Genomic DNA, 25,443 nt, shown 5'->3' on the forward strand with positions numbered 1-25,443 from the left:
TTGGAGTATATCTTCATTGCAGATTTCTTTGTTACAACACTTTTTGTTTTATTTTTGCATTGAAATTTAGAGAATATACTGGAAATACCAGATATACTGGAGCTGGGGAAAAAAAGCCTACTAGTAAATCACTTTATTTCAAAACATTTGCAGCAACTTGCATATCCAGCATGTGTGTGAAACACGAGCATCCGAGATTATGAAAGCTGAAGGTTGGCATCTATAAGGTCAAATCTAGAGGACGTTGTTTGCCTCCCTTTTATCAAACACACAAATCACTCATTGAGCAATTCACTGAGACCAATGGATCCTTTATCAACTCCATGAACTTGATCATGTTTTACAACTGTTTCGGTGCTAAAAACTGCGTCTATAAAGTGTATTCTCACTGTTCAAGCAGTAGGGGTTGAGCCTGGACATCCTTTATATGCCTGTTTCTGTTCAAAGCAAGATTGAGTCCTGAAATAAATGTCATGGTATAGATAGCATCTTTTAACTAACTACTTGAAAAGATGGGTATTATCCAGACAGGTTTAGATTAGGGTTAATTCAATTACCATCTTTGCCTTTAGTTTGTAAGACTAGCTAAATGCCTTCATTATTGCTACATTTAATACACAAATCCAACATTTATATATAATTTTTTTTTATTTTATAAAGATTCAATCAATTATTTCAGACATTTTAAATACAATCAACATTAATCAATAAATTGTCATTAAAGTTATCATAAATTATGATAAACTTTTACACCGCTATCATTTTACTGTATTTTTAAGCAAGGTCACCATCTTTTCCACGTACATGCCCTGACTGGGATTTCTAAATTGCCTAAAATGTCCGGTTTTGTATGGAAGGCCATTTCTTCATACTTGGTGATGGTAATGACTGAAACATTGTTTGACCAATAGCGTGCAGGTATTGTACATAATCGACCAATCGTGGCGTGCGAGAAGGTGGGATCTACAGAGGATGGTCAAACCAATGCTAATACGCGCACATACAGTATGAGGACTGTAGATCACGTCACTATGAAAAAGCAAAACAAAGCCAAAACCCGGACATTTTAGGCAATTTAGAAATGTCGGGCAAGTCAGCATTTTAAGTAGTGCTGCAATTCAGGGGGGGGGAAAGGTCTAAATGCTGTATGATCCCATATATTCTATCTCAGAGTCACCACTAGATGGCTTAACTAGTTCAGATCAGAGACCGTAACTGGTGATCTGGCTTACATTCTATTCAAACACCCACAGGTGTATTTATGTTACGTTATGCTGTATATCCATGTATCAAAACCTTTATTAATACATACAACAGTAATGGAATGTAGCTTCATTTTACTGTTGTCATGTTTGCTTACTGCTCCAAAGATGGGCCTATGCAACTACATTATTCATTAGTTAGTGATAACTGATCATAAGTGGTTTATCATGTGTTATCTGAAACCAAGTGAAAGTTTTTCATGGGTGGGGAACATTTTTGTCATCATGACTAGATTAGAGTATATTGGATACACTGAATTACTCATAAGTAAGAATATGATCTATCCTAATACAAATGAGTTTTATGGTCTCTGGAGTTTGTGCTGTAAAACGTGAAAGGGCGGGTCATTGTGCTCTTATAAAATGCACCTCCAAAGTATCCTATCGCAAAATACATTCCCCTGTTGTTTAGCTGGATTGATCATTCAGGTGGATTTTTTTTCTATCCAAATATTAAGGATGAATGTGCTCTGTTTTTCTGTACTTGCCATTTTATGCAGGTTTGCTTCAAGTGCAGGTAAGCAGGTTAAATGGTGTATATGTCATCTTATTTATCATAAAAACAGATTTACTGTTAAACCTGATGCTGCTGAATTTAGGTTAGTCCATCAATTTTAGTGAAGTTTTGCACTGTATATATTGGAAGGCTTGCAAGAATTATAAGTTTACGAAGATTTATTAGAATCTGAGAACAAGAGTTGTTGATTTTTGAGCAACTTCAGAATTAAAACATGGAATTAAACACCTTTGAAGGTTTTAGAGGTCCAGTTCAAATCTTTTTAACCTGAACATAGACAACATACACTGGTCGTTGTCTGTATTCATGTAATTAATTAAATGTGAATATATTTCATTATCAATATATTACATATACATTAGTTTGCAATAAGTCAACTTGGTTTCCTTTCAGATTGGTGCTATCAATCTCAAGTAACTTGCAACAATCAGTCCGAAGTAAGATGTGTAGGTGAGCATTGTGCCTTGTTCAATGTTTTATATAAAATTATTAGAAAAAAAAATACAGTATTTTTCAAACATTTGGGGTCAGTAATATTTATTTATATTTTTATTATTTTGAAAAAAAATGAAACACTTTTATTCAAACAGGATGCATTAAATTGCTCAAAAATCGACAGTGAAGTCTCTTTGAACTTTTTATTAATCAAATAATTTTTATTAATCAGCACAACTGTTTTCAACGTTGATCATAGGAAATGTTTATTGAGCAGCAAATCAGCATCTTAGAATGATTACTGAAGGATCGCGATGCTGAAAATTCAGCTTTGTCATCACAGGAAAAAAAATGCCATTTTAAAATATATTCAGATAGAAAACAGTTATTTTAAATTGAGTAAAACTCCACAATATTTCAGCTTTTACTGTACTTTCGATCAATGAAATGCATCCTTGATGAGCAAAATAGACTTCTTTCAAAGACATCAAATCATTCAAACTTTTGAACATATGTGTATGATTTATATTAACATAACATGACTTTTTGTATAGGACCGGATGATTGGGCAATAGTAGCCGCAGACTGTGGAAATACAAAACAGTCACCTATTAACATTGTAACAAAGAAAGTTGTCTTTGACAGTCGTCTGACCCCAGTGCAGTTTACAGGCTACCAAGAGACAATCAATACTCTCATTACAAACAATGGACACACTGGTAAGTTACTCTTAAGTATAGCCTACATTTTCATGGTGAATATCCTTTACCCATTATTGGCAACTGTATATTAATTTCACTTTATAAACAACTTTTGCCATATATTTTATCATCTGTAGTGCAAGTTAATCTGCCAGACAGAGCAGCAATTAGTGGGGCCAATTTAGGAGCCAATTACAAAGCTCAGCAGCTTCATCTGCACTGGGGCAAGAATGGTGGACCTGGATCAGAACATACTATAGATGGAGAGAAATACCCTATGGAGGTAACTATTGAGAAATCCATCTTATTTTTAATGTAAGAACAGGGACGTCCATTTGTAAGTTGAATGAAGTTGTGTGGCTTCCGGTATCATCCACTTCCAGTAATTTTAGCTGTACAAAAACAATCCTTCATGCTGCGTGATATTGCAAAGTGCTATTTGTTATCATTTTTATTTTTATTTTATTAACGTATTATATATAAACACTCTGGTTTATAGTAGTGCAAATAGTTTTAGTTTACTGCACTTTAATTATCAACAAATAGTGGCTAATGAATCAGAAGTCTCGCACATTCACAGAAAATTTCCGCATTGCAAAATAAGGTGGAAAGACAGGCTTTATTCCTACACTTATTTGTGAATCGATAAGAAACTAAGCATGCATATTTTTTTTTATCCTTAACAGCTTCACATTGTACATATTAAAGAAAATTACAACTCTGTGGAACAGGCCATTAATGACCCTTCAGGAGTTGCTGTCCTTGGACTTTTTTATGAGGTAAACCAAGAGATGCCTTGTTAAATGTTTGCTACTAACAGCTAATACAACAGTGTTTTATCACATGCATCTTATTTTACAGGAATCACCAAGTGCCAATAAAAAATATGATGGCATCATAAATTCTCTGAAAAATATTGCACATCCTGGTAAGGTTATTTTATGTACCTTCGAAACTTAATAAATATGTTTTTATTGCTTCTTGTTTGATTTACAGCAGTGCTATAGTCACTCAAGGTTGCGATATCTCTAATATGGGAGGAACTTGTTTGATAATCTATTATTATTCAGACAGGCTATATTTAGAACAAAGAATGGGAACTTTGTGACAACTTGTAAAACATCTTTTTTAGGCACCAATGTAACACTGTCAGCTGTATCATTAGACATGCTCATTCTCCCCCATAATGAATTGGAGAGGTACTTCCGCTACCAGGGGTCCCTCACCACACCAGGCTGCTCTGAAGCTGTGGTCTGGACAATATTTGAGAAAGCGATTCCGCTCAGCAAAGAACAGGTAATTTGCTGTATGTATAAACAAGTGAAACTTTAACACATCATAAGAATGAAAGAATACCATATAGTCGTCTTTTGTTTGTCTTGCAGCTTTCTGCGTTTTCAAACCTGACGTTTTCTGACGGGACTGCAATGGTAAATACACACCGCCCCGTTCAGCTGCGGTATGGACGTGAAGTGTATTATTCTAGGAGTTATGTTTTTTGTGTTAGCACTGCCTTATTTGTCAGCTCTGTTTTCACATCCCTCTGTGTTCTCACTGTCTGATTTATGTTGAGGTTTTACTCGGAAGCAAGATATTTATCATTCATCAAATAATTCATGGCAAATCAAACTTTATTGTCATTCAGCCATGTGTGGCTTCAACATGTATATCTAACATAAAAGTATCTAGTATGTAAGGCAGGTAGTCAAACATATGCACCCTCTTCACATCCCACGCTTGAGGTCTTCTGGAATTTATCTAGCTGAAAATTAATTATACAAAAATCATAATTTTGATATCTATTGAACTTATATTAACTGTTGTAAAAAAAAAAATATATATATATATAACTGTGTCCCAAATTTTGCATGCAAACGTTACTGCACAACAGTCCCTGTTATAAGAATGTAGAAAGCTCTTTTTTTGTGGAAAGTATAAATTAGCAAGCGCAAAAGGACACTGTTTAACATTATACAGCATATTATAGAGGACATAGAGAACATGGCTGCACATGTGATGAGAATACTTAAGACTTAAAAACTTAAAAACTGGTCTTGGGTTTTTTAATGATTATAATTACTGTATTCTTGTTTTTCTGTATTGGTAAATGTTCAGCCAAAATATAAGCAATAAAAACCAAACAAACGCATGGTCATACACTCTAAAAAAATGCTGGGTTATTTCAACCCAACTTTGGGTCAAATTTGGACTAACCCAACTTTTGGGTTAAAAATGTAATGTAAAAATTTAACCCAACAGTTGGGTTAGTGCATATTTGACCCAAAGTTGGGTTGAAACAACCCGGCATTTTTTAGAGTGTACAATGATTTTTGGGTGTTTTCTCTTAATAAATGTTCACTCATTGATTTTTACTGTTGCCTCTAGTAATTCTGTGTGTGATTTTTAATTTCTGACCTATTTTTGGTTAATTTTAAGCCAGCAATAGTAATTTTCAATCAATAGTTGAGTTAATTAAGACAAGCCAGCGAAAGGTTGCCAAAATAACCCAATTTGAGTTATTTTTAACATTACTGTTGCCTCTAGTAATTCTGTGTGTGATTTTTAATTTCTGACCTATTTTTGGTTCATTTTAAGCTAGCAATAATAATTTTCAATCAATAGTTGAGTTAAGACAAGCCAGCGAAAGGTTGCCAAAATAACCCAATTTGAGTTATTTTTAACCCAGCATTTTTAGTGTTTCAGCGTATAATGAATAACTAACCCTGTGAAAATTGCACAGGCTGAACACTTTTTAATATTTATTGCACCTGTTAGAGCTGTATGGAATAAAAAGGAAGTGTGTTCTCATTGGCCAGATTCTCAGAAGACAGATTATTCATTGACATTCCAAATTGGGTGATTTGTTATTGGTACTGAATACCTGGCAACCAAAGGAGAACTGAGAAGGAACTGGCAACTTTTAGAATTTTAAATTCAAAGAAAAAAATACTTTATTTTGAGAGGCAGACAATATCAAAAAGACTGGGAAAAGCATACTAATTAATTCATTAATTCATAAGCATAAACACATACCACCTTTAGCCTACCTCTTACCATAGCCTACTATTACATGGACTATCAGTTATCAGAATTTTTATTAATTTTATACTCATCCAAAACATGCATGTTGCATGTTTAATTCAAATTAATTTAAAGAGAATGAAAAACACAAATTAAAAGGAGATTATCAAATTACATACCAAATAAAATAAATCAGAATATAGCCTGTAATATAGGTAATTAAGCCTAGCTAAAATCACTCAAATCAGATAAAAGCAATGCTGAACGTGTAGTGTACGAGGGTGTGTTTGGGCGGTGTGAGCAGGTGTTAAAACACCTTTGGGCTGAAAAGCTTTGCTGGACCTGGCAACCCTGATCACTGTAACTACAGTCAGCTGTCCAGGACCTGATCTTCGTGAGAGTAACAAGCAACATGGATCGCTGGAAAGGCAGGGTTGCTCTTGTCACTGGAGCTTCAGTGGGAATCGGAGCTGCAATCGCAAAGTCTCTTGTCCAGCATGGCATGAAGGTGGTCGGCTGTGCCAGAAATGTGGAGCAAATAGAGGTAATGCACCGTTAGCATACGCTTTATAGCATACACTCGCGAGAAGTAGGCTACATGTTTATGCACCGGCTGAAGAATCGTGTGTTCTTTTGTCTTGCAGAAACTGGCTGCTGAATGTGTCCGTAGTGGATTCAGCGGCACTCTGATCCCATATAAATGTGATCTGTCTGTAGAGGACGACATGTTATCCATGTTCTCCTGGATCAAAGTTCAACATCAGGGAGTTGACGTGTGCATTAATAATGCAGGTTTGGCTCTCCCAGAGCCTCTATTGAGCGGCAAAACCAGTGGCTGGAGGACTATGATGGATGTAAGTAACACTGTAGCGACGAAAAAGCCACCGACTCATTTCTGCGAATCGGTTCTTCCCAGTAGCTCATTTCAATGAACCGTTTCAATCGATGGGTGCTTTCGAATCACTTCAAGATTCGAATCTTTTAAGAATCGTTTGTTTCGAACCAATGGCTCGGAGCCCGTATCAGACTGTAAAATCACGTGATTTCAGCAATGAGCGCTCTGAAATGTTTCGAAAGTTCAATGGTTTGCCGTTCGGGGGCGATCTCTGTGGACCCATGAATGAGAACAATTGAACCAGTAGGCTATGGTTTTTAACTGATCTCGGATCCGCTTTATAAATTTGTAGACATTTTTAATGAAATATTTGTGTAATTAAAAGGAAGAGTAGTAGGTAATATTCTCTTATTGGTGTTTTTAGACAAGCCATCCATAAAACAAAACAAGCCCCGCAAAGAACACATAGGGCCTATATATTTAATGGTATTTGATGAATTGTTGATTGCAATAATTCTATTTAGAATTAGAATTATATATACATATCTTCCATCTTTTTTTGACCCTCTAACTCTAGCACTCTCTATTCTAATTCTATTTATATAAAAAAAAAAACTAACACTAATAATTGTAATAATTAATAATAATTAACTAATAATAAACACTAATAATTACACTAGCTTTTCTAATCTTTTTGTATTCTATCTACAGTCGTGGTCAGAATTATTGACACCCTTGGTAAATATGATCAAAGAAGGCTGTGAAAATAAATCTGCATTGTTAATCATTTTGATATTTTATTTAAACAGAATATGCTGGGGATTGTTTTTGGATGAGAGTATTTTCTTTTCTTGATTTTTTTTCTTGAAACCCTCCCAAACAACATGTGGTGCAGGTGCCGTTTCATTTTTTTTTTTAAGGTTTTCTGACCCTGAGACTCAACTATTTTCTGCAATTCTCCAGTTGTGGTCCTTGGAGAGTCTTTAGCCACTCAAACTCTCCTCCTCACCGTGCATTAGGACGATATAGACACACGTCCTCTTCCAGGCAGATTTGTAACATTTTCTGTTGATTGGAAATTCTTCATTATTGCCCTGATGGTGGAATTGGGATTTTTCACTGCTTTAGCTCTTTTCTTAAAGTCACTTTCTAATTTGTGAAGCACAATTATCTTTTGCTGCACATCAGGATATTTTACTCAAAAGAATTTCTAGGGGTGCCAATAATTGTCCAACGTGTATTTGAGAAAAACATTTATGTCATCATGATATTTCCCCCATTTTAAATTCTTATTCTTCAATGAAAAGTTAGATTTATGTGAATTTTTTTAAAATAAAACATCAAAATGATTAACAATGCAGATTTATTTTCACAGCCTTCTTTGATCATATTTACCAAGGGTGCCAATAATTCTGACCACGAATTTGTTTTCTTTTTATTTATTATACAATTATCAAAAGCAAAAAAGGCCTCTAACACTAGCTTACTCTATTCTTTTTCTATTCTATCTGTTTTTCTTTTTATTTATTATATAATAAAGAAAAACAACCTTGCTACGTGTACTGCGTTAAGCTAACTGAGACTTATAGCAATTGTATATCATTGCTCTCTTTTTGATTTTGATTGCTTCCATTGTCCTCATTTGTAAGTCGCTTTGGATAAAAGCGTCTGCTAAATGACTAAATGTATGTATATATATATATATATATATAAAACATTTGCAATGTGTTTGTAAAAGCTGTTTTTATACATGTTTTGACCAGCAGGAGTCACTTCAGGAGTTTCACTTTTTGTTTAGGTGAATGTCATTGCCCTGTCAGTGTGCACCCGCGAGGCATACCAGTCCATGAAAGAACGAAATATTGATGATGGTCATATCATTAATATTAACAGGTACAGGAATGTTTTATTAGACTTTTTGCCTGTATTCAGATTCCAGCCTGTGCTGGGCCAACAAAACTTTTAATATATTTGTATGTTTTAGCATGAGTGGACACCGGGTCGTCAACAATGCCGATATACACTTCTACACCGCCAGCAAATATGCAGTGACGGCTCTCACAGAAGGTTTGAGGCAAGAGTTACGAGAGGCCAAAACCCACATACGTGCCACAGTAAGCGCAGGAGGATCAGGATTTGCTTCTGCTGAACACTGTAATATGATTACTGCATGTACAAAGACTTGTTGGCACTAAGTGTTCTCTCTGTTTAACAGTGTATTTCTCCTGGTTTAGTGGAGACAGAATTTGCCTACCGACTCTTAAGTAAAAACCAAGAAAAAGCTGCTGCTACTTATAAAAGTATAAAGGTATATACCAATTCTGATTCCTTTCTATACAACATGTTGAAGATCATCATTTACATGTTTAAATATTACAGTGCCTACAAGCAGCTGACATTGCAAACGCAGTGGTGTATGTCCTGAGTGCTCCTCCTCATGTTCAAGTAAGCATCATGCATCACTGGAGAAAACAGTATTGTGCTGTTAGTGTTTGCTGACATTGTTCATGTACAGGTGCATCTCAATAAATTAGAATGTCGTGCAAAAGTTCATTTATTTCAGTAGGCAGTTTACAATCAGTTTTAGCAGTGTATGGTAGGTATTTAAAATTTCATGATTAAATTCTTATATAATGTTTTTCCTTTCCCATTTCTAGATTGGTGACATTCAGATGAGGCCTGTGGAGCAGTTGACATAAACTGAACAGAGAAACTGGAGGAAGCATCTCTGACATCCTTATCTTAGCCCATGAATAGCATAAAATATGAAATGTAGAGCTGACAAAAGCCACAAGAATGTCCCATACATTTTTTCTGCACTCCAAATCTTTGAAATGACTTGATAATAATAATAAAATTTTTATAATAATTGTTTTGTATATATTAAAAAGACCAAATTAATATTGGAGAAATTATTTAAGAAGTACAGAGAGCACTTTGCATCAAGTACTGATGCAGAATCACTATAACTTATTTTGATTGACATCATAATAATTGCCTTCTTGAATGAACATTTACAGATGTGATGATGCTTTACAAATTTCTGTTCAATTCTGTGCCTGCAGTTCTGACCTTTAATATTTTTAAGTGAGATGTTAACGAATTAAAAAAGGTGTTTCTATTTTCTTCTTAAAGTGTATTTGATTAAACTAACAAATCGCTACTTTTCAAGTCAAGGAGGAAAAAATATTGCTTTACAAACATGGCTGAGGACTATAGACCCCAAATAACTGAATTTGCAATAGCTTTTATCTAAATAAACAAATAAAAATAAATCAAACGTTATGTATGGATATTACTAGTGCATAAAAACATACAATTAGCATTCAAGTTTCAGAAAAAAAATCATGCAATAGCCTTTTTATTTCCCTATACTGCATTGAATATTGATATTCATGTTGAATTCAAGTGCGAATTTCTAATGGTGCTGCATGAACGTGACACTTCCGAACTAAAGAGAAGGATGAGGACGTGCTATTCGCAGCAGCAATCCTAACGGTTAAACACGTTTTACTGAACTGAATTTTATTGTTACACTGGAAAATGCGGAGGTAGATCATAATAGCAAGCTATTGCAAATAATGTCTGAATTGCAATTATTGAATGTGACTGCAAACCCGCGAAAATCTCGGAGGAGCTGACAAGATTCAGGTGCGCTGATGTAGGGGAGCGCGGGGCACAAAGTAACGCGGGGTTGTAACACACATGGTTTGAATATTTCCACACATGCTAGCATAACAAAATTTACAGTATTTATTAGTTACCATATCAACATTATATAAAAAAAAAAATTGCGCCAAAAATCTTGAAGATATCAATGAACATTTATTTTACCATAGTAAAATTAAAATTCTGGCTGAAGTAAATGTTTCATCTCTGTTTATATTAATCATTTAAAATTAGACATTATTATTTTTAAAAATGCTATTATTTTAATCTCCAATCTGTTATTTATCAGTTTAGATAGTTTTTTTAATGCTTCGCTAACTAGCAGAAGACAGCAACTGGTTTTAAACTCCTGTTGCGCAGATGGGGCACGTTGTAACACTGCGTTACAATGTGCTATTCTATGACATTAGCGATGTAATTTACACTATTTACTTTAATACATTTTAATGAGAAGCAACGAAAACAGGTGAATAAATGCTGGTTTATGCTGGTCCTTTGCCAGCACATGACCAGCATAAACCAGCAAAAGGACCAGCTTAAACCAGCATCCCAACGTCAAAACATACCTAACCAGCATATGCTGGTTTTTTCAACAGGGATGTAAAGCATTTTTTGCTCGTTTATGTGGGCCGTCCCAAGCATGATTGCAATGTGTTCATTGTCAAACTCCAAAATCAGATTATTTTTTAATTCTTAAAAAACGCCATTATTTTATTTGAAAAAAATATTTATTTTATTTTATTAACAAAATATTTTAGTTTGTCTTGTATATTTTTTTCATTCGATTAGATAACATTTTAAGCTGTTATATGGTCATGTTACAACGTACCCCTCAGAAGTTACAATGTACCCAACCTACGCATGTTGTCACATTCACTTCCATTTTTTGAGGGTAAATAAAGAAATACGTATACACTGTAATCATGAAACAAAGCGACGTATTTGTACTAGACAAGTGTAAAATTACTGTGGATAAAAATATATATATTCTGAACCCCATGTGGATTTACACAAACTGAGAAAGTCAAAAAGTGTTACTTTGTGCCCCGCTCTCCCCCTACAGTAGCAGAATCGGGCGTGCATTGCTATTGGCTAGATCCTACTCACTGACAAAAGAGGATGCAGTGAAGATCACATCTGCTTCTTTTACTCACCCTTGTGTTATATGATATCTGTATGATTTCTTGGAAAACAAAAGGGCACATTCAATGAAGTAAATCAATGGAAACGTTTTTGAGATACTAGTATAAAACTTAGTCATTAAGCCATCTCAGACTTACTTAATTTGCAAGTGTTTTGACTGAAAACGTTTGCTAAAAGAAATGTAAATTATGTATATCTTGAAGCTGTGAACAAAGTGTCTATGGCTCTAGCAAAAATGTCCAAGGTTATTAAAGGGATAGTTCACCCAAAAATGAAAATTATGTCAACATTTACTAACCCTTAAGTTGTTCCTAACCTTCTCCTGATGAACAGAAAAGAAGATATTTTGAAGAATATGGGTTATAGAACTGTTTGATGGACCCCACTGAAAAAAAAAATACTTTGGAAGTCAATGGGGACCATCAACATTTTTCAAAACATGTTCAACAGAAGAAAGAAACTTATTTTCAACTTGAGGTGGAGTAAATGATGACAGGATTTTTATTTCGGGGTGAACTATCCCTGAAAACAGTGTACATTGCATTCTGACAAATTATTATGACACTAGAGCAGCAATAGTACAAAGTTTATAAACCTCTGCCATTGGTTTTTGAGCTTTGTAACCTTCATGAAATTTCTTCCCTTTCACAGAAACTGGCTGCTGAATGTGTCAGTAGTGGATTCAGCGGCACTCTGATCCCATATAAATGTGATCTGTCTGTAGAGGACGATATGTTATCCATGTTCTCCTGGATCAAAGTTCAACATCAGGGAGTTGACGTGTGCATTAATAATGCAGGTTTGGCTCTCCCAGAGCCACTGTTGAGCGGCAAAACCAGTGGCTGGAAAACTATAATGGATGTATGTAAATCAAATAAGCAGTTATTCCTTATCTGAACTGTAGAATGTGTCATGTTAGTCATGGCCAAATGTTCAAATTTCTCCTGGTTTAGTGGAGACAGAATTTGCCTACCGACTCTTTAGTGAAAACCCAGAAATAGCTGTTGCTACCTACAAAAGTGTAAAGGTATATACCAATTCTGATTCCTTTCTATACAACATGTTGAAGGTCATCATTTACATGTTTAAATATTACAGTGCCTACAAGCAGCTGACATTGCAAACGCAGTGGTGTATGTCCTGAGTGCTCCTCCTCATGTTCAAGTAAGCATCATGCATCACTGGAGAAACTATTGTGCGATTAATGTTTGCTGTCACTTCATCAATGTTCTGAATATGAGATGAATGGGATATTTTGATGATAGGAATTTGTCATAAATTAGAATAATCACTGTTCTTTGTTGGTTTCTACTGATGTAGAGTCAATTTGAGCAGCAGTGGAAAATTTCGGCATTGTATTTTCTAGGTAGAATCTTGATTTAATGGCTGAATTGTTTAATATAATAGTTTTTTCCTTCCTCTCGTGTAGATTGGTGACATTGAGATCACGCCAGTGGAGCAGTCGATGTAACGAGCAAATAAACGGGATCAAGCATCTCTGACACATTGTGACAGTGATGAAGTACAGAACTTGAAGAAAAAAAAAGTATTATTGTTCAATTTACTATATTGCTAATATATGTAGTATACTAGTATAACATATTTACTACTAATAATAGTACATCTATTATTGTAAATATTACTAGACAGATAAAAATATGATTTTTAGAAAAAGTTCTAAACACTCTTGGTGCCGTTTTAAATATTTTAAAAAATCAGTTGTGCAAAATGCAGAATCACTGTCATTTATTTTGCTCGACATCATATTGATGAACATTTGCGGACAAAAAAATCAGTGCTGATGAAATGGGATACTTCTGTACAAACTTTAGCTCTGAATTTGCAGGTCAGCATTGCAGGGTTACATTGCATCAATTGTTTTAATCAAACTTCCCGATTAAGTTATTGACTTCAGTAACAAAAAAGTATAAACCCTGGTAACCCTTTTTACTTACTTCTGAAGATTTGGACTATAGTGCATTGTTTTATGATCTACATTTATGGTGCTTTTTTGCAGGGGCGTAGATTACGCGGGGGACGCGGGGGACGTGTCCCCCTCGCTTTTAATATCACGTAAATTCGTCCCCCGCACTTTTTCGGGCAAGTGTGTTCGCATAGAGGTTTTCAAGAGCCGGTGTGAACAAATATAGATTTAAATTCAAAGAGACAGGATAGTCTGTGCATGATCTGATGTTTTATTCGGACCCAGAATAAGGCTGTTTGATGGACCCCACTGAAAAAAAAAATACTTTGGAAGTCAATGGGGACCATCAACATTTTTCAAAACATGTTCAACAGAAGAAAGAAACTTATTTTCAACTTGAGGTGGAGTAAATGATGACAGGATTTTTATTTCGGGGTGAACTATCCCTGAAAACAGTGTACATTGCATTCTGACAAATTATTATGACACTAGAGCAGCAATAGTACAAAGTTTATAAACCTCTGCCATTGGTTTTTGAGCTTTGTAACCTTCATGAAATTTCTTCCCTTTCACAGAAACTGGCTGCTGAATGTGTCAGTAGTGGATTCAGCGGCACTCTGATCCCATATAAATGTGATCTGTCTGTAGAGGACGATATGTTATCCATGTTCTCCTGGATCAAAGTTCAACATCAGGGAGTTGACGTGTGCATTAATAATGCAGGTTTGGCTCTCCCAGAGCCACTGTTGAGCGGCAAAACCAGTGGCTGGAAAACTATAATGGATGTATGTAAATCAAATAAGCAGTTATTCCTTATCTGAACTGTAGAATGTGTCATGTTAGTCATGGCCAAATGTTCAAATTTCTCCTGGTTTAGTGGAGACAGAATTTGCCTACCGACTCTTTAGTGAAAACCCAGAAATAGCTGTTGCTACCTACAAAAGTGTAAAGGTATATACCAATTCTGATTCCTTTCTATACAACATGTTGAAGGTCATCATTTACATGTTTAAATATTACAGTGCCTACAAGCAGCTGACATTGCAAACGCAGTGGTGTATGTCCTGAGTGCTCCTCCTCATGTTCAAGTAAGCATCATGCATCACTGGAGAAACTATTGTGCGATTAATGTTTGCTGTCACTTCATCAATGTTCTGAATATGAGATGAATGGGATATTTTGATGATAGGAATTTGTCATAAATTAGAATAATCACTGTTCTTTGTTGGTTTCTACTGATGTAGAGTCAATTTGAGCAGCAGTGGAAAATTTCGGCATTGTATTTTCTAGGTAGAATCTTGATTTAATGGCTGAATTGTTTAATATAATAGTTTTTTCCTTCCTCTCGTGTAGATTGGTGACATTGAGATCACGCCAGTGGAGCAGTCGATGTAACGAGCAAATAAACGGGATCAAGCATCTCTGACACATTGTGACAGTGATGAAGTACAGAACTTGAAGAAAAAAAAAGTATTATTGTTCAATTTACTATATTGCTAATATATGTAGTATACTAGTATAACATATTTACTACTAATAATAGTACATCTATTATTGTAAATATTACTAGACAGATAAAAATATGATTTTTAGAAAAAGTTCTAAACACTCTTGGTGCCGTTTTAAATATTTTAAAAAATCAGTTGTGCAAAATGCAGAATCACTGTCATTTATTTTGCTCGACATCATATTGATGAACATTTGCGGACAAAAAAATCAGTGCTGATGAAATGGGATACTTCTGTACAAACTTTAGCTCTGAATTTGCAGGTCAGCATTGCAGGGTTACATTGCATCAATTGTTTTAATCAAACTTCCCGATTAAGTTATTGACTTCAGTAACAAAAAAGTATAAACCCTGGTAACCCTTTTTACTTACTTCTGAAGATTTGGACTATAGTGCATTGTTTTATGATCTACATTTATGGTGCTTTTTTGCAGGGGCGTAGATTACGCGGGGGACGCGGGGGACGTGTCCCCCTCGCTTTTAATATCACGTAAATTCGTCCCCTTGTTATTCTGGAGCTTTGGTAGAAACTACCAAATAGCTCTTTACTCTTTCTGTTTTATTTTTTTGAAATCAAAGGTGACACCTATTGAATATTGAAAAGTAGAGAAACTACTGCCAGTGTTTATTATGCCAAGAGCGTAAAACAATATTAGTGAAAGAGTCTGTCGCCTTGTTTTCCTCTAAAAACGGTATAGTAAAGAAAGGGATTAAAAAGCAACTGTTACTTTCCAATGTATTTATAGTATAAATGACAATCATAAAACTGATTTTTGCTTGCATTTGCTTTTATTTTAAGACTGTAGCTGCCCAATGTTTCGTCCTCATGCATGATTGGCATCTCCAGGAAAATTACCTAGCAACCAGAAATGTTCAGCCCTGAGTATAAGATGTGTGTTAAGGCTGTGAGGGAAGCATTAAGTGCTTGTTGTTTTGCCATTAAAGTATTCTGCTTAAAAATGTAAAGTTCATTAAAATCATTTTGCTTTAAACCAAATAGCCAGATTAGTTATCTAGCCACTTTTTGTACTTTTTACCCGCTTTACATTCATTCGAGTTCCTCTGCGGTCTTTAGATGGTCTGTCTCAGCAAGTGGACAGAACACACAGTTACTCAGCAAAAGCCTCTTGTTCTCATGGGAACACAGTCCCGCCCTCTTAACCCCATTTCCATGACCGCAACAGCACGAAACACTGTGGAATCAATCATGAATTGTCTTTTATGCTCTGTAAGTGATACTATTGTACTGTTTTTGGAATGTATATTATTTCATAATGTCGACAGCCTCTGAATGCTGGATTATTATTCCGTGTCTGGGAACCAGGGAGCTGGTATGAGACTCCACATTGTTTTCACACACTCGTTCTGAGTTGCGGAGGAGGAAGCTGGTGTGATGCAAAATGGTGTGATGTTCTGTCCAGGCCATGATATGCATAAATTTGGGTGGTCCCTCATTTGAATAATAGAAATCACACAGAGGTCTCCCTTGAGTAGTATGTTTTCATGAGAACGTGTTAATGAAACATTTGAAAATCCTGTTGAAACATATGTACTTTCAATGGCCCCAACTTTAATAGTTCAAGACCTAATTAGGAAGTCAGATTCCCCAAACCCCATAATTCACACCTTCATGTCCTCTACATGAATTAATTTTGAATATTTAAAAGCAGCATATTTCATATGCATTGTATCTTCCATTGCATATTTCAGACTGCGATTCTGCAAAGGCCTCGCTTTCTAACAAGAACATGTGAGGATCAGCTGATGGGAGATTTAAGTTCAGTGTTACAATACATTTAATGTCGGACAGTGGGTGAGGTACCTAAAGCAGATTATCCTTTGAGAAGAATGTGACCCTTAAGTCCACTGGCAAAAGCCTAGTAAGGCCAAAGTCTGTGCTAGAATAATGACCATCATAAATTGACTTTTTTTGTTTTTTAACAGGAGAGCAAATGCTGTAAATAATCAGGTTACCTGGAGGAACACTTAACACTTCATTTATTAAAAACAAAACCCATACTGTGAAGCAGAGGATTGTTTTCTCAAACCACGCTATATTCCACCAGTGCTCTTATTTACTTTATTCAGCAATCATGTCGAGAAACACATGCTTCATAAAAATTATCTGATCTGTCAGTCTACCATCAAGGGAGCTATAAAAACAGAGTAGGTAAAAACACACTGCTTATTAAAACAATGTTGCTGCATATCGTATGGCAGCCTAGAAGATAACCAACCGTTTGGTCGCACCATGTGGAGCTTGTTGAATTTCACTCTCTCTTAATTTTTCCACGCTTTTCTCGGTTTCCTCGCTCCTTGCTTCTCTTCATTTTTGTCTTCCTAGGTCTGCGGGTTGCCTTGGACGGAGTGTTAGTGTGTAGAAGAGGAAACATTGGTGCCGTGTTTATCTCTGGACCCTTCAACTGAAACTCAGTGTCCTTTTCGATCAGAGTCGGGAGGGGTGTTGTGTCTGTAACGTCCGGCAAAACTGCTTCATAGCAGATTTTGATTACACGCCTTCCTTTGTTCCTTCTACCATTGGTGTCCTTCAAACTTTCTGTTGGGTTTTCAAGTCGGTCCAATCCCAGTCGCTCTAGTACATCTGTTGGCCTGACTGTTGCAGAACCTGTGAACAATAGTGGCTCCTGAGAGCTGATATCACGAGGAGGTCCTTCTGTAGAAGAAGCAATGATTTTCCTCATTCTCTTTCTTCCTTCTCTCTGCCTCGAACTTGGCCATTTGGTTCTAACAATGGGTGTTTTTTGTGTAGTAGTGAACACATGTCCCTTTTCATCCATGTAATGTGTAATCTGCATCACCTCGTTTCTTACAGCATCAACTGGACTCTCGGTTGTTGACGTTGCGAGGCTGACACCTTCAGATGGACTAGTCGAGAGAGTTTCTTCCTTGACATAAAGTTGGGTGGCTTCTGTGGAAGGGTTGTTTTTTCTTTGCTTTTTCTTTCCAGCTTTTTGTCTCAGCTTAGCTCTGGTCTTATAGCGGACAATGTGAGCTGCAGGTGAGGAGGAGACGAACTCTGTGTCGTTTGCTTGGTTGTGCTCTAGAATCTCTGGTTCTTTACCTGTCTTTGTTGAGGTTGTAATGGTAGCATCATCCTGATTATCATTCACTGTCCTCTGAGGATCATCTCTCATCATCTTATTAGAATTTCCTACAGAATCTAGCTCACTGTTCATGAAATTATTTTCTTTTATGCTAAACCGATTAATCTTCGCTGCTTCCTCCGCAAAGTTGTTCTTACCCATGACCTCCTCTGTTTGACCTGTCGACGGCGCACCGGCTGTTCCTTCGTCGACCTTTAACACGGCATCAAGTTTTTTATTCTTCTTCCTGCCTTTACCCCTTCCTCTTTTCTTCTTGTTCTCTTTTTTCTTCTTGCTGGAATTTTTCTTCCTCTTCTTCTCTGACGTCTGAGTTTCTCCTTTACCTGTGTCTGCGGATGAGCTTTGAGAGGTGGAGACTGTGGCGAGCACTTTGATGAAATCCTCTGCAGCCGTCACCACGTTTGTGAGCGAGGGTTCTTCAGGGGCGGTGGTCTTTGATTCAGAAAATGACGACTGTGTTGTGCTTTCAGCGTTCTGAGTCTTGTTCTGCTTTTCTTCGTCTGACTCTTTCTTCTTAGGAGGAGCGATAGTCAATACATCAATGACATCAATGCCTCCAAAGTCATAAGCGTTTGATTCTTTAATCACTGCTACGGGAACTCTGTCATACTTTTTACACCTTTATGATGGAGATAAGAGTTAAAAATTGCATTAATTTGGCTACTGTAGACTGTACACTAGACTAGAGTATATGGAAGGATTTAGAACTTCGCAGAATTTGATACTTACACCCCATACCAGTGACGCTCAACACACTGCTCTTCAAATGAAAACTCAAAGCAAGGCACTTCGATCACATTAAAGAAAGCTTGTCCGACTACTCGGGATGAAGTGTCATTGACACGTCTCAGGCATTCCTTTAAGCTGTAAGATGCAGATATAAGTGGTCATTAGCATAAATAAATATGGAGATGGTTTCAAAATGTCTATTTTTTCAGCATTTTTACATAAAGATAATGATTTCGATTTGATTGCAGCTTTGACATCAGTTTAAAAAAATAACTTTCATTTGAAATCATACACTGCAAAAATTGGTAACCTGTTGCAATCGTTAACTTGATTTTTTTTCTACCTGATCTAATTCTTAAATTTAGGGTTGTTGGTACACCCTTAATTATAATATGATGGTTCTGTGAAAAATAGTTTTCAGTAAAAATTAGGCTAATTGATGTTGATTGTTGTAACATCCCAGAAGCACATTTAAACATTTTGTAGGTAACTGACAAATATCAACAAGATTTGTAGGTTATATGTTTTTGCATAACAGTCAGTTTTCCATCGTTTAATCACATTTTAGTCCTTCAATTAAATAGAATTTAAAAGAAACAATACTTAAATTCTCATAATAAACGTGTCTCAATTAATATAACGTCATAAAAACGGCTTATATACAATAGTGATTTTTTTTTTTTTAGTTTTTAAAGTAGTTTTAAATTAAGTAGGCCTATAGCTTGTCATGCTGCTGGAGGCTGCTGTCATCTATCAAACTTACACATTCTGGACCACATCAAACTTACGCATTGTCGCAGTCGCAGTGGCTAAGGGGGTGCCATTTAAAGTTGGTGTATCCATAGTTGGAGGAAAACGCATGGATGACGTATGGGCAGTGATCGTGAACGCGACAACATTTGTCGGTCTCTTCGAATTCGCCTAGGGGGGAAAAATCACATGCACAAAATGCCTAAACACTTGCTACAGTACTAAAATGAAACATAATACTCAAGTCAGTGAATTAAAGTCAACTCACCTAACTGATCATAATGATCTGCGATGTTCCCTGCACCACACCAAAGTGTCCCGGGATAAGTGAAGCCTCGCTTGGTTCGCGTCTTTTTATTATTCGCCGCATCAGAGTTCGGCTCTTTTGCTTGTTTGGTCGTCGCGACTACGTTTCTGTCGCCTTTTGATTTCAATTTCTTACAATTCGCCTTCGCTTCGGACATCCCTGTCAAACTCATCTTCAAATCGGAGCTCATTTGGTTTCTTAGCCCAAGCCTGCAAACATGCATGAAAGATTTGACTTGCATTTCGTTTTGGATCACAGAGCAGTCCACCAGGCGGCCCTCAGAGTCATGCACAGAGCGAACCTCTTGAGCTCCATCGGTAACTTGATGGAGGTGATACTCTCCTACAACCGAACTTTTGGCGCAAAGAGTGTTGTTGAGCATGTAAAAGAGCTCTTTGCTCTCTTTTTCTGCATCTAAAGCTTGGCTTAAGAATTCGCCTTTAACAAAGTTCCTGTCTAGATAAGACAGAAACACGAAAAACACGGACCACATCGCGACGGGCGGCACTTTCAGCACCACGGAGTCTCAGACAGCACCGCAGCCTCTCCTGTCCTACGAGAACCGGCTTCTTTCACCGGCTGCCGTGGGTATTAATATATTGCTGGTCAATAATGGGAGGAGTCTGGCATTTAATTAACCCTTTCCTCCTCCAATGAACTTGAATACCCTAATATACATCTGTTTCCTCCCCCTGTCGTCCGTACCTGATCTAATTCTTAAATTTAGGGTTGTTGGTACACCCTTGATTATAATATGATGGTTCTGTTGAAAATAGTTTTCAGTAAAAATTAGGCTAATTGATGTTGATTGTTGTAACATACCAGAAGCACATTTAAACATTTTGTAGGTAACTGACAAATATCAACAAGATTTGTAGGTTATATGTTTTTGCATAACAGTCAGTTTTCCATCGTTTAATCACATTTTAGTCCTTCAATTAAATAGAATTTAAAAGAAACAATACTTAAATTCTCATAATAAACGTGTCTCAATTAATATAACGTCATAAAAACGGCTTATATACAATAGTGATTTTTTTTTTTTTAGTTTTTAAAGTAGTTTTAAATTAAGTAGGCCTATAGCTTGTCATGCTGCTGGAGGCTGCTGTCATCTATCAAACTTACACATTCTGGACCACATCAAACTTACGCATTGTCGCAGTCGCAGTGGCTAAGGGGGTGCCATTTAAAGTTGGTGTATCCATAGTTGGAGGAAAACGCATGGATGACGTATGGGCAGTGATCGTGAACGCGACAACATTTGTCGGTCTCTTCGAATTCGCCTAGGGGGGAAAAATCACATGCACAAAATGCCTAAACACTTGCTACAGTACTAAAATGAAACATAATACTCAAGTCAGTGAATTAAAGTCAACTCACCTAACTGATCATAATGATCTGCGATGTTCCCTGCACCACACCAAAGTGTCCCGGGATAAGTGAAGCCTCGCTTGGTTCGCGTCTTTTTATTATTCGCCGCATCAGAGTTCGGCTCTTTTGCTTGTTTGGTCGTCGCGACTACGTTTCTGTCGCCTTTTGATTTCAATTTCTTACAATTCGCCTTCGCTTCGGACATCCCTGTCAAACTCATCTTCAAATCGGAGCTCATTTGGTTTCTTAGCCCAAGCCTGCAAACATGCATGAAAGATTTGACTTGCATTTCGTTTTGGATCACAGAGCAGTCCACCAGGCGGCCCTCAGAGTCATGCACAGAGCGAACCTCTTGAGCTCCATCGGTAACTTGATGGAGGTGATACTCTCCTACAACCGAACTTTTGGCGCAAAGAGTGTTGTTGAGCATGTAAAAGAGCTCTTTGCTCTCTTTTTCTGCATCTAAAGCTTGGCTTAAGAATTCGCCTTTAACAAAGTTCCTGTCTAGATAAGACAGAAACACGAAAAACACGGACCACATCGCGACGGGCGGCACTTTCAGCACCACGGAGTCTCAGACAGCACCGCAGCCTCTCCTGTCCTACGAGAACCGGCTTCTTTCACCGGCTGCCGTGGGTATTAATATATTGCTGGTCAATAATGGGAGGAGTCTGGCATTTAATTAACCCTTTCCTCCTCCAATGAACTTGAATACCCTAATATACATCTGTTTCCTCCCCCTGTCGTCCGTGTGGCAGGTGTACAGTGTGCAATGATTTCCGATGGATTCTCATTTCCAATGGATAGAGCCTATTTGCAAAAGGCAAATTCGTATTTATCTTATTTGCGAGAGGGAAAGGTCGCAATGCAAAAGCTAACAAACAAAAGGGTATTCTTGTTTTGTTTCTTTTTTAAAGTAAATCAATGCTTTGTTGAAACCACATTTTATATTATTGTTATTACATTTTAGGACAATAGAAAGCATGGCATTACAGTTAAAAGTAGGCTATAAGACATGAGAATTACAAGTATTTAAGGCAAATTTAGCCTATTGTACAAAGACATTCCAAACAAAAGATTGGAGAAAAAAAAAATATATATATACACATACATAAGTTATATAGCTATATATAGGTTATATATATTAGATAAGTAAAATACGTTGTTTTCAAACAGCCAGTCAAATTAAGTAATTCCTAAATAAGAGGTAACGATCGCAACAGTTCGCTGCTTGAGAGCTGGCGTTAGAATCAGTATTTATCATTTTGTTATATATTTACATCACAAATATCACAAACTGTGATATTTTAAAACTCTGAGTTGGTTGACTGTGCTAGGGCGCTGAAACATTAGAATACACTGACAGAATAAATTACTTTCGACCTCCTGAAAGTCATTGAATACCAGCACACAGAGTAAAAACAATACAAACTTTACATCACATCTACAAATACAATAGGACTATAGCATATTTTTCTAGATAAAATACACACAATTTCAATGTAGGCTCTTTTTAATCAAGCCGTGCTTGTTGTGTGCACGCGCACCGGAATATGTAATCCCACATAATTAATGTAGGGTGTAATGGATATGTGTGTTTTGACCGCAAGTAACCCCATCGCTCCCCACACCTCGAGATTTACTTTGGTGACGCAGCAAGGAGGAGGTTCCTTTGGCGCTTTCCATAGTAACAAGAGATGGGGTGATCCTTCCGACCCAACGAGATTGGGCATTCTAATTTCACAAAAGGAATGGGTAGTGACCTAATTTGGAACAGTGGGCTTTTTCAGTTCAGACCAATGAAGATCTCCATGCAGTTATTGAACATCAGTTCAGTGTCTTTTCCTATGGTTACATGGATCTTAACTTTGGGATTTTAACAGACGCAGGCGCCAGCAAAGTGAAAAAGAGTAATTTGAGAAGAGAACGCACGTTTGTCCATATGTAAATATATTTGCAATTGTATATGGCTGTTGCGTTCAAACAATGAAATATGTAGCTTCCCATTGCTGTATTTCTTAGAAAAAGATCATATGATTAAAATTGTCCATTCCAGATGAGATTAACTCATTTTTATTTATTAAGTTAGCCTATAACAATTGGTGCAACATTGTTGAAAGGGGTACAAACGACGAACTAATAAAATAACCAAATAAATCAGGAATTTAGTATGTGCAAGTCCAAAAGCAAAATATTTATGGTCGGCTTTTAAAGAGCCCCCATTGAGTCTAACAGTGGGCTTTGGCAAAGAAATCGGATTGGTGGGGGAGGAAACAAATGATGTAAAATCACCAGAGGCAACATGCGACATTGTTGGAAAATACGCCCGATGTAGTATTAATTTAATGCTCATTAAAAAGTTTTGCCCGGATATTAATCAGCGCGTGTTCCGCATACCTGACGAACCGTTACTTCATCCCAACACACTGTGTAATTTCGAAATACCGCATTTTCTTTCAAATGTTTATGATCTACAATAGCACATAAGTTCTTGGAGCACAAATCTGAAATACTGGAATATGAAAACATTTTAAAACGATGGCAAGACAGCACAAAACTGTGCTCAAGATTTCTGATGTACAGAGGAATCCATTATCTTAAATTGCACATGATTTTCAGATAGGTCAAAAAGGAACCCTATTTCCCTATATTAAACAATGAAATAAAACAGTCAGCTGCTCAATCAAGAGGTCACTATGAGAAATCTCTGCAGAAAATAAAATGTAAAAGACCAAAAGATTCAATAATAAACTTGTCCATAGCATCATAATTTCGATCTTTTGTGGATCGTATGGATGTACTATAGGCGAGTCCTGCATAATGAGGTGGAAATTCAGTGGAATTTCAATTAATTGGAAAGGCGGCTTCTGGCACCTTGCACTTAAAAGGGTCATATGATGTTGCTAAAAAGAACATTATTTTTTGTATTTGGTGTAATTAAATGTGTTTATGCGGTTTAAGGTTCAAAAAACACATTATTTTCCACATACTGTACATTATTGTTTCTCCTCTATTCCCTGCCTTTCTGAAACGCATTGATTTTTACAAAGTTTATAGGTCTGAAAAGCGAGGTGTGCTCTGATTGGCCAGCTATCCAGTGCATTGTGATAGGCCGAATACCTCAAGCGTGTGACGGAAATGTTACACCCCTCACCATACTGTGATGCCCTGTCCGGCCAGAGCGACGAGACAAAAACATTAAAATCCATTATAAACTAGGCATTTGTTGCATCCAGTGGGGACATAATTATGGATTATAATGACTTATACTGTCTTTTTACGCGTTGTATCGCGCCGCGTAAACATAAAACCATGTCTGCATTTGTGATCGGAGAAATGACAAACAACAAGCGCTACTCTACACTGCCCAAAACTCGCGTTTGAATCGTCAGTGGCAAATTCTTTAAATATAAAAAATGTACTTACAGTCTGTGAGTCAGAACAGCCGGCATTGTAGTCTACTCTACCAGGATCAGGAAACAGTCCTCCATAAAATGCGCTGGACACATCTGAATATTTGGGTTGAACAGTGTTGTAAATACAACTTAACCACTGATTTCTAATCGTGTCCTCTTTTGGAAGACCAAACAAAGTAGTTTCGCTTTCACAACGAAACACACGGCGGGCTAGCGTGAGCGGCAGCTGGCGGATTCGATGAAGGAGCGTCCGACGGGCTTGCGGCAACCACATTTTTACAGACCTTCTTTATGCACCAAGAGCTTGTAGCACTCCAAAGAGAAATCATCATATGGACCATCATATGACCCCTTTAAAATCGGCATGAAACGGAAGTTGCGATTGTCTTTTCTTCTCTACTGTGATGTATATCCGAGTGAAACGCCATCTGAAATGAGAGGGCGGGACTTGATTTCGTCCTTCGGGAATTGATTGGATCGTTGGAAGGTGGGGCGTTGCAAACAAAATGGAGGCAGATCTGAATGCCAGTTTGCAGTTAGTGGTGGGGGATTTCTCTCCACTGGATTCCCCCACCACTAACTGCAAACTGGCATTCAGATCTGCCTCCATTTTGTTAGCAACTCCTCAGCTTCCAACAATCCAAATTGAGAGAGAGAGAGAGAGAGAGAGAGACTGTCTGAATGACTGAGCTCGTCCTCCATCAGGTTAAGTCATATTCATGAAAAAAATT

The 25,443-nt window shown here is 36.8% G+C and overlaps 3 protein-coding genes and 1 long non-coding RNA gene across 7 annotated transcripts; 3 read left to right on the forward strand and 1 right to left on the reverse strand.

Annotated features, from left to right (window-relative positions):
* Window positions 1–1,215: 1,215 nt before the first annotated feature.
* On the forward strand, window positions 1,216–4,547 carry LOC107694023 (carbonic anhydrase 4-like). Its single transcript, XM_016493631.1, has 8 exons — window positions 1,216–1,779; window positions 2,173–2,229; window positions 2,769–2,933; window positions 3,053–3,198; window positions 3,602–3,694; window positions 3,777–3,843; window positions 4,048–4,211; window positions 4,301–4,547. The coding sequence occupies exons 1-8, from the start codon at window positions 1,626–1,628 to the stop codon at window positions 4,475–4,477; spliced, it is 1,023 nt and encodes a 340-aa protein (XP_016349117.1). The 5' UTR covers window positions 1,216–1,625; the 3' UTR covers window positions 4,478–4,547.
* Window positions 4,548–6,228: 1,681 nt separating this feature from the next.
* LOC107694033 (dehydrogenase/reductase SDR family member 11-like) lies at window positions 6,229–13,095 on the forward strand. Of its 3 annotated transcripts, none has more exons than XM_016493648.1 (7): window positions 6,229–6,480; window positions 6,581–6,790; window positions 8,570–8,664; window positions 8,756–8,925; window positions 9,006–9,079; window positions 9,151–9,216; window positions 9,429–9,892. In XM_016493648.1, exons 1-7 carry the CDS (start codon window positions 6,349–6,351, stop codon window positions 9,468–9,470), a joined length of 789 nt encoding a protein of 262 aa, XP_016349134.1. In that variant the 5' UTR covers window positions 6,229–6,348; the 3' UTR covers window positions 9,471–9,892. The 3 variants fall into 3 exon arrangements, 2 of the variants coding, with proteins under 2 accessions (XP_016349134.1, XP_016349135.1); XM_016493649.1 differs by having other exon boundaries at window positions 6,233–6,480; window positions 8,756–8,885; window positions 8,987–9,079; XR_001634815.1 differs by lacking the exons at window positions 9,006–9,079; window positions 9,151–9,216; window positions 9,429–9,892 and adding exons at window positions 12,514–12,610; window positions 12,682–12,747; window positions 13,013–13,095 and having other exon boundaries at window positions 6,234–6,480; window positions 8,756–8,885.
* Window positions 13,096–14,364: 1,269 nt separating this feature from the next.
* Window positions 14,365–14,943, forward strand: LOC107694034 (uncharacterized). The gene is made up of 3 exons (XR_001634816.1): window positions 14,365–14,458; window positions 14,530–14,595; window positions 14,861–14,943. It is a non-coding gene; the product is annotated as an uncharacterized LOC107694034 (long non-coding RNA).
* A 2,143-nt stretch (window positions 14,944–17,086) lies between these two features.
* On the reverse strand, window positions 17,087–21,901 carry LOC107694032 (uncharacterized). 2 transcript variants are annotated; one of them, XM_016493647.1, is made up of 4 exons: window positions 21,306–21,901; window positions 21,076–21,208; window positions 18,869–19,003; window positions 17,087–18,758 (listed from the first exon to the last, which is right to left on the reverse strand). In XM_016493647.1, exons 1-4 carry the CDS (start codon window positions 21,835–21,837, stop codon window positions 17,285–17,287), a joined length of 2,274 nt encoding a protein of 757 aa, XP_016349133.1. In that variant the 5' UTR covers window positions 21,838–21,901; the 3' UTR covers window positions 17,087–17,284. The 2 variants fall into 2 exon arrangements, with proteins under 2 accessions (XP_016349133.1, XP_016349132.1); XM_016493646.1 differs by lacking the exons at window positions 21,076–21,208; window positions 21,306–21,901 and adding exons at window positions 19,657–19,789; window positions 19,887–20,482.
* Between the last annotated feature and the right edge of the window lie 3,542 nt (window positions 21,902–25,443).

The sequence above is a fragment of the Sinocyclocheilus anshuiensis genome, unplaced genomic scaffold (genome assembly GCF_001515605.1).
Source record: "Sinocyclocheilus anshuiensis isolate Anshui unplaced genomic scaffold, SAMN03320099.WGS_v1.1 scaffold2360, whole genome shotgun sequence".
Taxonomy (NCBI): domain Eukaryota; kingdom Metazoa; phylum Chordata; class Actinopteri; order Cypriniformes; family Cyprinidae; genus Sinocyclocheilus; species Sinocyclocheilus anshuiensis.